This window comes from Hypomesus nipponensis, chromosome 6, assembly GCF_054491055.1.
Source record: "Hypomesus nipponensis isolate SF chromosome 6, ASM5449105v1, whole genome shotgun sequence".
NCBI classification, from domain to species: domain Eukaryota; kingdom Metazoa; phylum Chordata; class Actinopteri; order Osmeriformes; family Osmeridae; genus Hypomesus; species Hypomesus nipponensis.
The window spans coordinates 16,430,306-16,444,505 of record NC_140366.1 but is presented as its reverse complement, the minus strand read 5'-3'; the positions used below and the strand labels follow the sequence as shown (position 1 = coordinate 16,444,505).

At 47.7% G+C, this 14,200-nt stretch overlaps 1 protein-coding gene across 1 annotated transcript in view; it reads right to left on the bottom strand.

Annotated features, from left to right (window-relative positions):
- The window catches only part of LOC146287356 (MAM domain-containing glycosylphosphatidylinositol anchor protein 2), a 124,405-nt gene that overhangs the window by 10,503 nt on the left and 99,702 nt on the right, over positions 1 to 14,200 (bottom strand). The window contains exons 12-14 of the mRNA XM_084700024.1: positions 11,529 to 11,706; positions 3,156 to 3,176; positions 768 to 923 (exon numbers count right to left, since the gene is read on the bottom strand). Coding sequence (XP_084556150.1) covers positions 768 to 923; positions 3,156 to 3,176; positions 11,529 to 11,706 — 355 coding nt within the window. The remainder of the gene's footprint in view (positions 1 to 767; positions 924 to 3,155; positions 3,177 to 11,528; positions 11,707 to 14,200) is intronic.

Here is a 14,200-nt window from a genome sequence, read left to right as displayed (position 1 = left end):
GATCAGTGATTTATCCCTCAGGACTGGCTTCTGCCAGCTAGTCTCTCGAGCAACATGGCTCGGTGGAAGTGAGGCTGTGTAGAGATTGTGATGTGTATGACCATTGCAAGGCAGACACAGTAACCATGGAGACTGGTGTGTTTCTGTTCCCTGCTTGACTGTCCTTGATTGCTCCGCACGCTAGGATTGACTGAGTGGTTCTAAGGCACAGTACACTCCAACTCTCAACAACATTCCTCCTGCTTCGCACTCATTTCTTCTTTTTCTATCGACACTTTAAAAAAAAAGAAAGATGTTTTACGGTTATTGTCAGAGCCTTTATCTATAAAACTCCTGTGTCAAACTGTAAAATCAGCCTGAGATACTTAACAAAATAAAATACGTGTTTGCATTGACAACGTTTTCAATAGTTACAATATTTAATACGAACAGTCACATGGTGTCACATGTAGACGCCAAGGTACAGTCAATCCAACAATCCTGCTTTGTGCTCTCTCTCTCTCTCCCTCTCTCTCTCCCTCACTCCCCCCCCCCCCCCCTCTCTCTCTGGTACTCAGTCACACAGATAGCCGAACATGGATGCCAATAAAATCAATGTTGAAGGTGACATTATCCAACAGGGTATATTGTAATGTAAAGTAGCTTTCCTCTAGTATCGACTAACCTTTTGTGCAACACTGTGCGCATCACTCGCTTCATGAAAAGTTGGACAAAACTCCCCAGATCTCCTCACCCTGCTTGGAGCCCCCCCCCCCAGATCTCCTCACCCTGCTTGGAGCCGCTGCGGTCCCCGCTGGGCCCCGTGTTGGGCGTGTACTTGGTGTCACGGGTGGCGGCGCTGTGCCTCAACCAATCAAAATCATCGTTCTTGTCCTGTGTGAACATGCAGATGGGCTCCTCCTCAAAGCTACAGTGGAACTCTCCTGAGGAGGCGAGGGAGAAGGGAGGGAGAGAGACGGACAGAGAGAAGGACAGAGAGAGACAGAGAGAGACAGAGAGAGACAGAGAGAGACAGAGAGACAGACAGAGAGAAGGACAGAGAGAAGGACAGAGAGACACAGAGAGAGAGAAGGACAGAGAGACACAGAGAGAGAGAAGGACAGAGAGAGACAGAGAGACGGACAGAGAGAAGGACAGAGAGAAGGACAGAGAAGGACAGAGAGAAGGACAGAGAGACAGACAGAGAGAAGGACAGAGAGAGACAGAGAGACAGACAGAGAGAAGGACAGAGAGAGACAGACAGAGAGAAGGACAGAGAGAAGGACAGAGAGAAGGACAGAGAGAGACAGACAGAGAGAAGGACAGAGAGAAGGACAGAGAGAAGGACAGAGAGAAGGACAGAGAGAAGGACAGAGAGAGACAGAGAGAAGGACAGAGAGAGACAGAGAGAGAAGGACAGAGAGAAGGACAGAGAGAAGGACAGAGAGAAGGACAGAGAGAAGGACAGAGAGAGACAGACAGAGAGAGACAGACAGAGAGAAGGACAGAGAGAGACAGAGAGAGAGAGAGAGAGAGAGAGAGAAACAAAAAGAGACAGAAGATATTTAACTTTGTCTTGATTGAACATGACCTAATGGATCCTTTGTATTTCCTGTATGTAAAGGTAGGTGTCTAAGACAAGATCCTGGGTTTGTAACACTCTCTGAGGGCCTCATTTACTAACATTGCGACCGCAACTTATTCTGTGCCTCTGCCCGCAAATAGTGCAGGGTGTATTTCCGCATTTTGCGTAGTATTTATCAAACCACATCCTCGTCGGGCAATCAGCGCCTTACTCCGCCCTTTAGTGTTAATTAGCACGCCGTTAAAAGACGGGAGAAATCGATATTTTACGCCTGAAATGGGCGCAATCCTGTTCGTAATGAAAGCCTTTGACAAGCAGCCAGATGTTACCCATTGTTGGAGTTAAGGGCTGTGGTTGGCATGGCAATGGCATGCTGCAGATGGGAAGATCTCAACTGATGCATGCAAACACTTCCTGGAAGTGTTCCTGCCCTCCTCCGGGCATCTGACCTTCATGACAAAGGCCTTTGGTACATGTGTTCTCACTACATAACCAGAGGGCATTAGGAGTAGTCAAAGCGGGCTTTCACACTGCTAGCCTCATAGAGTCAGTAAGAAAGCAGCATTTAGATTCAAGATGTGGCTGGCCTCGTGATAAATATTCATTGATTTATTAAAATGTAGCTGGGAGCCGCTTGGAGTGGCGACCTTGCAAGACGCGGTATCTGACTGTTTTACTTAGGTAATGGAGAGAGGCTGGGGAGGAGTGAGGGAGGATGGAGGGCACCCTGGTTAAAAGACAGTCAGGGAGAGAGAGGGAGAGAGAGAGAGGGAAGGAAAGAGAGAGAGCGAGAGAAAGAGCGAGAGAGAGAGCAAGAGAGAGAGGGCGAGAGAGAGAGAGAGCGAGAGAGCGAGAGAGAGGGCGAGAGAGAGAGAGAGAGAGAGAGAGCGAGAGAGGCAGGAGCACTAGACTCTTTTCTCCCCAGGCCTGGATATCTAAACGGAGGGCTGGTCTCTTAATGCCGGTCCACTGTGAGCTAAGCTGCTCTGGCCTTCCATCCCATCCAGTGGGAGGGGAGAAGAAGCAAATATGAGGAGGGGTGAGGAGATGAGGAGGAGAGAAGAGGAGGTGAGAAAAGGAGGGATGAGGAGGAGGGATACGTAGGCGAGCAGGTAAAGCAGTTTGTTTACTGTTGGGATTTGATAATGATGTTGGTGATTAAAATGTTTGATTGAATGTTGGAGATGTGGGAGTGTCAAAACATCAAGCTTTACGCCACATAAAGTGTGAGTTTGGGAATTGGGGAATTGAGTACTACTACACTTTCTATTATGAGCAATCGAGCGAGGATGTTCTTAATGTACAATAAACAGAACACCATCTGAGCACTGGAAATACATAATCTACAAACACATAAAGAGCGTGCACCCCACACGCACGCCGCCCCACACGCCCGCCCACAGACGACATACTCCAAATCGAGCATGCTCAGCTACTCACTCCATGTACAGGGTCGTTTGACAGAGAGGGATCTGCAGCTCTTTGTTCAGTGTGTTCTGCTGTTCTCACCAGTTGAGCTCTGACAGCAGCTAAAGCTAATCTGTCAAGTCTTAATAAGTGAGGTGTTTGACTAACATAAAGCAGTACTTACTCAGGTGGGGGTTGATTGGAGCTGTGGAAAAAAAGTAGCGGAGAGAGAGAGGGAGAGATAGAGAGAGGGACGGATAGAGAAGGAGAGATAGAGAGAGGGACGGATAGAGAAGGAGAGATAGAAAGAGAACATGGGAAGAGAAAGAGCCATTAGTAAACACAACAATACTTATCATTGATCTGTCTGCTGATTCATGGTGAGAGGTTGGTTAGTGTGTTGTCTACTATCAAGAGGTCTGGAGTCACAAAGCACACACACACACACGCCCACACACACACACCATTGGCAACGGCAGAACACAAATAATTCAGAAGAGGACTGGCTTAACTGTGTCCTTCAGTGCAATATGTGGACACAAAGCTTTGGATATAATCACAAACCAAGGAGTTATTCACTGGCATTTAGAACATTATTACCAGTTAAGAAGAGGAGAGGGGAGTTTTAAGTACAAGAGATAACCAGAGTGGATGTGGACCTCCTATCCCATGAAGTACAGTACTGTAAACTGTATAAGAGAATGAGGGCTTTCTAAGAATAGCCCAACCACTGTAATGAGCTTAGAAGCTCACCAGCTTATCATTATGATTATTGCCATTAACTTGCTTAGCTGATGTCCTTATTCAAGGTGACCAGCTCTCAGCAAGAGGACAACACAACTCAATTGAAAAAAGAAGAGAGAGAGAGAAGAAGAGAGAGTGAAGGAGTGAGAGAGAAGGAAAGAGAGAGAGAGAAGGGAGAGAGAGAGAGGAGAAAGAGAGTGAAGGAGAGAGAGAGTGAAGAAAAGAGAGAGTGAAGAAGAGAGTGAAGGAGAGAGAGAGCGGGAAGGAGAGAGAGAGAAAGTGAAGGAGAGAAAGTGAAGGAGAGAGAGAGAGTGAAGGAGAGAAAGAGAGTGAAGGAGAGAGAGAGAAGGAGAAAGAGAGAGAATCATGGGTCTGTGCTGCCTTGATCAAGGGTTTGCAACCCAGGCTTCTCTTCATGCCCTTGCGCTGACAGAGACATGGATCCGCCCAGAGAACACTGCAACTCCAACTGCTCTCTCCGTCAACCACTCTTTCTCTCACTCACCTCGCTCAACCGGGCAGGGTGGTGGGACAGGTTTGCTTCTCTCCCCACATATTAAATTCACCAATATGTGATGCTAACTGATCCTATCAAAGCATTTTTAGTTATCCTCTATCACACACCAGGACCACTAGCTGACTTTGTGGAGGAGCTGGACATGTTCCTCAGCGTCCTTCCGGATGATGGAACACCACTGAAAGTCCTTGGGGACTTCAACATCCACCTCGAAGGACAGCAGGCCATCGACTTCAAGTTTCTTCTGACTTCCTTCGACCTGACGCTGCTGAGCACACTGGGGACCCACAAGGCAGGCAAACAGTTCGGCCTCATCCTGACACGTAACTGTATCACTGACTAAACCTCTGTAACCCTACTACACATCTCTGATCACTACTTTATCCAATTCTTTGTCTCTCTCCCTACCTACTCCCCCTACCTCCCCTCCCCTTGTAACTTTCCGCCGCAACCTACACTCCCTATCCCCCTTCCATTTCTCTCCTCCATTGTAACATCCTCCCTCCCTCCTATTGACAAGTTCATGTCCCACCAGGCCTGCACGATCTTCTCCCTCCTGCCCGTGGCTCACGGATGTTATTCGTGAAGAACGGTCCATCCTTCAGGCAGATGAGAGGAGATGGCGCAAGTCCAAAGACGGTCTGGACCTTGATAAGTATCACTCCCTCCTTAAATCAGTCCCTGCCCGCATACTTGATGCTAAAACCCACTACTTCCTGAACAAAATTAACTCCTCAAACCCTCACAAATTTTTCTCCACCTTCTCCTTCTTAACAAAACCATCTCCCCCTCCATCATAACTTTTCTTCTCCATGTCCTTAACTCTTCTCTTACTTCTGGCACTTTCCCCTCTGCCTTCAACCAGGGCAGAGTTGGCCCTCTGCTCAAAAAACACTCCCTTAACCCAGCCGTCCTCCAGAACTACAGACCAGTATCACTGCTACCCTTCTTTTCTAAAACAATTGAACGCACTGTATCTAACCAACTGTCAAACTTTCTCTCTCAGAACAACCTGCTTGACCCCAACCAATCGGGCTTCAAGACTGGCCACTCCATGGAAACGGCCCTCCTGTCAGTCACCACTGCTCTCCAGTCTGCCAGAGCGGCTTCCAGGTCATCCGTCATCATTCTGCTGGATTTTCTGCAGCGTTTGATACAGTTAAGCATCAGATCCTGCTCTCCAGACTTTCTGAAATGGGCATCACTGGGACTGCACTTCAGTGGATCTCATCCTACTTGTCGGGAAGATCCTACCAGGTCTCCTGGGGAGGCAAACTGTCAGGCCCTCACCAGCTCTGCACTGGTGTCCCACAGGGCTCTGTCCTTTGACCCCTCCTCTTCTCTCTGTACACCACCTCGCTTGGACTGATCATCACCTCCCATGGCTTCTCCTACAACTGCTACGCTGACGACACGCAGCTGTACCTGTCGTTCCCCCTGACTGATCCAGGGATCTCAGCTAGGATCGCGGCCTGCTTCGCAGACATCTCCGCCTGGATGACCGAGCACCACCTCCAGCTGAACCTCACCAAAACGGCTCCTCATCATCCCGGCCAAGACCTCCATCTTCCACGATCTCTCAATCACCCTGGGATCTGTGACGGTGACCCTTTCATCCTCTGCCAGGAACCTCGGGGTGACGATGGATGACGAGCTCTCCCTCACAGCCCACATTGCTGCAGTCTCCCGGTCGTGTAGATTCACCTTTTACAACATCCAGAAGATCAGGAGATACTTGTCTGAGCATTCCACCCAGCAGCTAGTCCAAGCACTTGTCCTCTCAACGTTGGACTACTGCAACTCGCTGCTCGCTGGTCTCCCAGCATGCTCAACCCGCCCTCTCCAGAGTATTCAGAATGCGGCAGCCCGTCTGGTCTTCAATCTACCCAGACGCTCCCATGTTACTCCGCTCCTCATTTCCCTCCACTGGTTTCCCATCACGGCCCAAACTCTCTCTTAGAAGTCGCTTTGGATAAAAGCGTCTGCTAAATGCATAAATGTAATGTAAATGTATGTGCTGTATGTATTGTATTGTATGTATGATTCCTCACTCACTCTCTCTCTGTAGCTAAACCTGTATGTTCAAATAAGTAAGGACTACAGTAATCAATGACAATACCACCATGCCAGCTGTACGTTCTACCTCCTGTTTGATTCAGGACACTTTCCTTTTGATAATATAGCAGGCTACCAAGGAGGCAACCAGAGAAAGGGTTAGGGTATCAAATGCAGTTTGTTTCTTTGGAAGCCAGTTAGTCTGCAGTTCATTATTAAAAAAATGTTTGCGTGAGTAAATACAATTTAAACTGTCAGGAAGATGCATGGGCTTTTTACTGATCGATTCACGTCCGGCTGAATAGATGTGATACATCAGCTTAACCACAAAACTACGCTACAGCTGGGTGATTTATGAAAGGCTGAAACTCATGGAAGAAAATTGATTTTAATCCACTCGATTAAATCGAGAAATAACAAATCATTCCCACAAAGGAAGAACATGTGTTAAGAAGAATGGTTAGGAACTGAAGGGATGGCCAGGGCATCATGTAAAGCTTGAGTGAATGTAGAAGAAATGAAAGGAATATACAGCTATTTATCACTGTTATTATGAGGCTTAATTATCTATGTTTGTTTAGTTCTCTGTATTGGAAAAGAGAATAGTAGAGGAGAGGAAAGATGGGAGGTGAGAGAAGGAGAGGAGAAGAGAGGAGAGGGGAGAGAAGGAGAGGAGAGGGGAGGAGGGGAGAGGGGAGGAGAGGGGAGAGAAGGAGAGGAGAAGGGAGGAGGGGAGGAGAGAGAAGGAGAGGGGAGGAGAGAGAAGGAGAGTAGAGGGGAGGAGAGGAGAGGGGAAAGAGAGAAGGAGGGTAGAGAAAAGGAGAGGGGATGGGAGGAGAGGAAAGAGGGGGAGAGGAATGGAGAGTGGAGGAGAGAGGAGGAGAGGAGAGGAAAGAATGGGAGAAGAAAGGAGAGGGGAGGAGAGGAGAGAGAAGGAGAGGACAGGGGAGGAGAGGAAAGAGGGGAAGAGGAGAGGAAAGGAGAGTCTTGTGTCCCTTTGTAAAGAAGCATGCTCATATATAGTTTTATTTTTAACAAAGAAAACTGTCATGAGAGTTTGTTAGACATAGCAACACATTTCTTTCTCTTTATGGGCCTAACACAAAGTCTGCAATATCTGCATCATTGTTAGACCCATTCCAAAAAGGTTTTGCCTGTAAGGCTAATACAGGATAATACAGTTTGTCCACAATGGGAGGTAGAAAGACATGGCTATAGGCATTCTCATGCCATTTTCCTCTGTGTAAGATATTTTTGTGGGGATTGAATTTCAAATCCAAACACACAGCTCCACAGAGCAGCAGTGCTGTGCAGCGGGGGAGTCCACACAGATAGAGGAAATCAAGCAGGCAGCTTTGGAGAATTGTTTTAAATGACATGCTATAGCCTCAGGCTTGAAAAATGGATGCTGCGTTTCCAACTGAATTTTATTCTATTATTCTCCTGTGAACACTCGCTGACTTTTCCTACTCTCTCTCTCCCTTTCTTTCTTTCTTTCTCCACTCCCCCATTCCCCCCATCTATTGCACCCTCTTCCTTCGTGCTCCTCTTTTGAAGACTTTGGTTATGAAAATATGTTTCGTTTGACTGTTATTTTACCTGCAGCCTCTATAGCCTGACTCACACAGCCCCAGTCTGGATGAGTGTCTGCATCGCTCATATCTCTCCCTGCGCTGATGAAATCAAGCTGAACAGGGACCTGGGCTGGAGGCCTGGCTTACTCCCTACTGCTGCACTGACGCACACACGCACAACTCATGCTCAAGCACGTGGGCTACACGAGAACAGGTACAAACAGATCAATCTTTGCTCCAATCTTGCAACTGTATTTTGAATATGAAAAGATTGAATAAACAACTTGAAGGATTCAAATTGAAGGGGAAAATTGCTACATGATGCGGAGAATAATGTAGGCTGATTGTAAAGGTTTAGTCAGGGAAATGAAATGTTCTAAATGAGGCTTCGCACATCATTGGCAGAGCTTTCTGTAAACACAATCAGGTATGGGAGCAAACCTAGGTCCTGTGCCAGAAGTTCATGAAAAGAATTTTATATTTACTTTGGTTTTGGACCAAGTCCCTACTAGAAAGGCTGGCCAATTCCCAGCTGTAAAAACATGGGTGTGAAGAGTGCTCAAGATAACTAACAGGGATCTTACAAGAACCCTTCATTATCCACGTCGCTCATCCTCACTCTGGTGGAAAATGATCGCAAAACATCTAAAACATCATTTAGATCATCTATAAACATGAAAACTCAACATGAAGCTATATAAAGCCTGGACAGAACACGATGTCCCCCTCTCTGGGCCTCTCTGTGAGCAGGACAGCAGATGAACGTGCCCCAGCTGCATGCCTGAACCTACATCGTCCCTCTGCAACTGTGACTGAAATAAAAATGTGAGCTCATTGACCGCCAAAGGACGCCCGTCCTCGCAGGGCGAACGGCCCCAGACAGTGACTTCATCCTGGCAGGGTTCCCTCCCGCTGGTGCACTGCCCAAATACAAAGCAGACAACTCAATGGCAGCAGTGCACCAAGGTCCCCAGACACAACCAAACACCACCCCTGGAGCTTCCTCTAACCCAGCCTGCGAGCCGCACTCTCTAACAATCCCCTCAATCACGCCTGGAGGGAGGAGGAGGGGGGGAGCCAGGGTCGGAGACGGTCGGTAGGGAGAAAATCCTGTGAGGGCTTCACGGCTCCGAACAGCAATTGTAGTAATCAGGGTGCACCAAACACAGCCTTGTGTTGTCACTTGGAGAAGCAGCCGAGGCCTGGGTTCTCATCTCTGTCTCTTTCAGTCCCAATTCTTTCCTCTTACCGTAGCTACAATGGTACCACTGCACACACACACACACACACACACACACACTCAAATACAGACAGACACACACACACTCAGCCAAAACACACACCCACACACTGATCCGCTGTATGTTTCCAGCTCGTCTCTCGCATCGGTGCGTGTACGAGAGGAGAAAGAACAAATTGGCGCGCGCTCCTCGTGTCTCTGTGGACCGCTGGCCTTCTGCGTGGCTGAGCTCTGCAGTGGTTTAAACTGCAGGGGGACACACACCACAGCTGGCGGCTGGCGGTTCGGACAGAGGGGGGGGGGTCATCCCACAGCTGGCTCAGTAACGACTGCCCTCAGTTACCTCTGCACCTGGGCACAGATCACAGAGGTCACTAGAGAGTACCAGGCTGGATTTACTGTCTGATCTAGTGCGGTGATGGGGAGAGAGAGAGAGCGAGAGAGATAGGTAGAGAAATGTATATATAGATAGGGAGAGAGTGGGAGGGAGAGACATGGAGAGGGAGGGAGAGATAGATAGGGAGGGAGATTGATAGATTGAGAGATCGAGGGAGGGAGGGAGAAATTGGTAGGGAGGGAGATAGAGAGATAGAGGAAGGAAAAGAGAGAAACAGAAAGAGATACTTGTCAGTGTTGTGTAGGTGACAGCTAGTTCCTCCTCCCACACATCACGTTCTGTGTTTTCAGAGGGGCTGGGAAGGGCGGGGAGGGGAGGGGTGGGGCGGGGGTGGAGAGTGAATTTTGGAGCAGCAAACAGATGCTGACTTTGTCACTGCAGCAGAATCTGAGAGTGTCTGTAGGAGCACGGTGACACCATCATTTTTCATCCACCAGCTCGGGACACTAAGCACTTTCTTATTCCTCTACGACACAGCAAAGCTACCGCCGTATTCTCAAGTGCTTGTCGTGATGATTGTTTATCTTGTCACATGGTGAAGACTAAGGTCACTTGCACTCAGAATATACAATGAGCTCTGCAATGTCCCAGTCAAATATATGTTTTATTTGAGACTCAGTCGATAATAAACAACAAGAACCTACCAGTACAAGTACTAAAAATGTGATCTCAAGTGATGATCTCAAGAGAGACATGCAAGCGAGGAAGAGAAGAAAGAAGTCGATAACCATGACATTTTGTATTTAATATTCCTGTCTAACAAGCGTGTGTGAGAGATTCTCAAGGTATAGCATGCACAAGACTTGTTTTAAAGAATAATCGAAGCCACGTAGATACTCATGCACACGCACACGTAAGCACACACACAAATGTGGGCATTTGGATTCTACGTTTGTTTTCTTTCCCTGTATCTCCCTCTCCCTCCCTCCCTCTCTATAAATCTCCTGCCCTCCCTTCCTCCATCTACCTCACTCTCCCACTCCCCTCTCTCTTCCCCTCTCTCTCCTCCTCCCATCTCTCTCACCCTCTTCCTCCACCCTCCTCCTATCTCTCTCCCACTCCTGATGGGCTGCAGTAAAACTGAATTATTCACAACTGCAGCACATCTCAACAGTGAACACAGAAACCGTGACAGCAACACACTAGTCAGTAAGTCAGTCTACCAGCTTCTCATTCATGTCTCAGATAACCAGAGAGATTCACGAATCAATTTATATTAGATATCATGTCTATCAGAACAGTGTATAGTGCAAATTGCATGAAATTGTAAGATAGTGGAGGTGAATTTCCAGAGTCCTCCAGTACAGTACATCTACTTGACTGAATTAGCACTCCTGTGTAAACGATATATTCCTAATCCTTTTCCTATTGGTTTGCTCAAGCCTAGCCGTTTCCTCTGGGTTAGCACTCTGACCACAATGGAATGGTCTCTGTCAGATCAATACAGCCCATAAGGCTTGGGACCCATCACAGGGACAGCCAGTCAATGTCTTAATCAACCAAATGAAACAACATCTTCACAGGGAAACAGCTGACCTCTGTGCATACAGGATGGCCCTCCTGTCAGTACTCATTAGAACAGGTTTATTCCTGTGATATGGGAAGGTGACAGGTTAGAAACCACTTAATCATTCCTCGAATCCCTTGACGCCGTTTTTTTTTTTTTTACGTCAACCGTGGTACAAGGACAGAAGAACTAGCTAAGTTTGGCATGGGTTCAGTTTGGCAGTACCACACCAGATGTATAATTATGGTTGATGTTTAATTAACTGTTTAGTAGCGGTCTCCAGGTGATCACCAGAGGGGCTCATCCTGTCACAGTGCAGGATCCATGGTGGGGAATCACCGCCTTGCAAAGTACTCAGTCTCCCAACACCACAGCCACATTTTCAACATCACAATACATTCCCATTCGCAGGTTATTTCAAGCCTTACATATTTCAACACGGCGGTGCGTTTCAACAACTGCATTTATTTCTAAACCGTCGACATGCACCATCTGGTGAGGCGCAAGGGCAGGTGGTCCTCACCGCTGTAGGTGACGATGCGGATGGTGGCGTCGCCCTCTCCGAAGCGAGTGATGGGGGTGAGGCGCACCTCGTAGGCCTCTGGCTTGATCAGCTCCGTCAGGTTGTGGGTGATGAGCTCTCCGCTGGGGATGGGACCCTCCACAGGGATCTCCTGCTCCCACCAGCGCTGCAGCCCTGTCTGGAGGGCAGGAGCAACGACAGAGGTCACAGGGGGTCAGGGGTCACAGGGGGTCAGGGGTCACAGGGGGGTCAGGGGTCACAGGCAGGCCCTGGTTAGAAGTCGTTGGCTTCGATCCACTTTTTTACGGATGGAAATTCAAGAAGTGTTGACGAAAGGTAGGGTTCCGTCTAAGTAATAACCAGTGTTTTTTTTTTTTTTTTCGTTAATTAGTAATTCATGTCTATGTTTTCCTTTCCTTTTGCTGATAATAATCGGAATTGGGTCGTTGACTATAAAGAGATTGGGACACGTGGCAACCTGTGGTGTTGTTGTCGAAAGTAAACCAAGTTTCCCCAGATCTGCTTTTAAGAACGTGTTCTCTTCTATCAATCTACAGGACAGAATGTTCTTTATAGTAACTCTCTAATCAGCATCTCATTCTTTGATCTTCCACCTTAATCAGACGCCAGCGACTTTCCTACCAAGCCAGGCCTCAACTGAAGCTCCAACTCTGAAAGAGAATTCTTCATCTCATCTCTGCCATTAACCTGCCCTTGGGTGAGTTGAAGAATACACACAAAAGGATTCATGCTCATTATGTCTAGTCTTACAATGCAGCATGTCTTTGAGTATGAAACACAAAGACACAGCACCATGGAATATTGAGAGTCGGAGGGAGAGAAGAAGTCCTGCTAACAGGAAACACAATGAGAGAAGAAGTCCGGCTAACAGGAAACACAACAGCAAAATTAGAAACCATGTGCTTGTCAAGGTGTGGCACCAGTGAAAGAGAGAGAGGGTGAGAGAGAACAGAGAGTGTGACGGGGAGAGAGAGCGGGAGAGATCGAGAGAGAGAGATCGAGAGAGAGACAGAGAGAAGGAACGAGAGAGATTGAGAGAGGGGTGGAGAGGCAAAGAGTGAGATCTGTATGTAAAGAGAGGATTGATGTGATGCCAGCAACGCGCAGTCAGTGAGTACACGTGCGAGGACAGTGTCAATTAAGTAATTATCCAGAGTGTGGGTGTCATGTAATTACAAAATAAGAGTTCTCATTACGGCAAGTTCACAGGTAAATAGAGAGGCTTTTGTCTGTTATTGATAATTGTACACAGGATGCAACACTTGGTCCTACCTATCCTTTTAATTTCCACTCCACTCTGCAGTACAAAAGGCACCTCCGCTAATTGGCATGAATTGCAAGGTTCTGGAGGGGAATCAGTCAGTGTGTGTGTGTGTGTGTGTGTGTCTACAGTCTGGGGCAGATGGAGGCCTTAAACACCAATCTTGGCACTATGCACACACACACACACACACCTGCCTCTTTCCCTGTCGGGAGCACACACAAGCAGATAATTCCATGTTTTCCACATCAAGACGGAAATTGTCTTTAAATTGTTAATTAAATCCATTTTAATTGTTCATTAGGGGTCCCTTTTATTTTCTACAGTAAACGTGATTTGAAACAATGCATCTTTGTGAGGCTTTTCGAGTTTGTGTTGTTCTCCCCATAATTGTTCATTGAATCCCTGCCACTCTACTCAATTATCCTTCCTGTTTACATCTCATTACCTTTCACTTTCTTTCAATTCTCAATCTACTTCCTCTGAGCGAGGGAGAGACAGAGAGAGATAGAGAGAGAAGGAAAGAAAGGGAGAGGGGTTGCGAATAGACATGGCAAAGAGAGAATGACATAGAACTGTACACAAAACATCACATTTCACTTGATTGCAGTAACGCTTCATAGAGTTTCTTTTTATTGGAGAAGTTAAAACTAAAACAGAAGGACTGATCAAAGCGAGGGGCAGATCCATGCGAAACGTAGAAATAATCAAAGAAGATGCGTTACAGTAGCGGAGTCTGATCCAGATTGCCTGCATGTAATTAGTCTGCCTCTATTGATCTGCCTGCCTCGAACCCTGCACACTGATCTACCACTGACTGACATATCAAATGAATGAGGAGGAGAAAGAGGAAGAGGAGGGGGGAGGGAGCGATCAGGACAAGGAAGAGAAGGCTGTAGTTAGAGGGGGGGGGGGCATGACGGCGCTGCATGGAGACATGGAGGCTGAATCCTTAGTTGTGGTAAAGAATGAAGGCTTGGCTGTAGGTACTGAGGGGCTGTTCTGCTCTGTACTGTCTAGTGTGCAGATAGGCCAGTCGAGCCTTCAGATCCACGCTCCACCTACTGTATTGGGGGCGAAGATTGCAGGAGAAAGGCCTGTCTATCGGGCCTGTGACGGCCAAGGTGATTTGTGCTTTGTGATTCTCGCCCCTGCACGCCTTTCAACTAGGGCCTTCGTCCTCCTGGCGGACTGCGGGGACCGTCTCTCACGGCCCTGGACGATAACAGAGAACCATCCATTATGAAGCCACGAAGCCCAGCAGCCTTCAGTATTAATTCAAAGGCAGCTGCGGAGGGAAATGATAATGATTCTCAGGGAATGGAGGGGTGGGACAGGGGGGGGGTGGGGGTGGAGAGACAGGCTTGAAGCTGCTCCTCTCTATAAATAG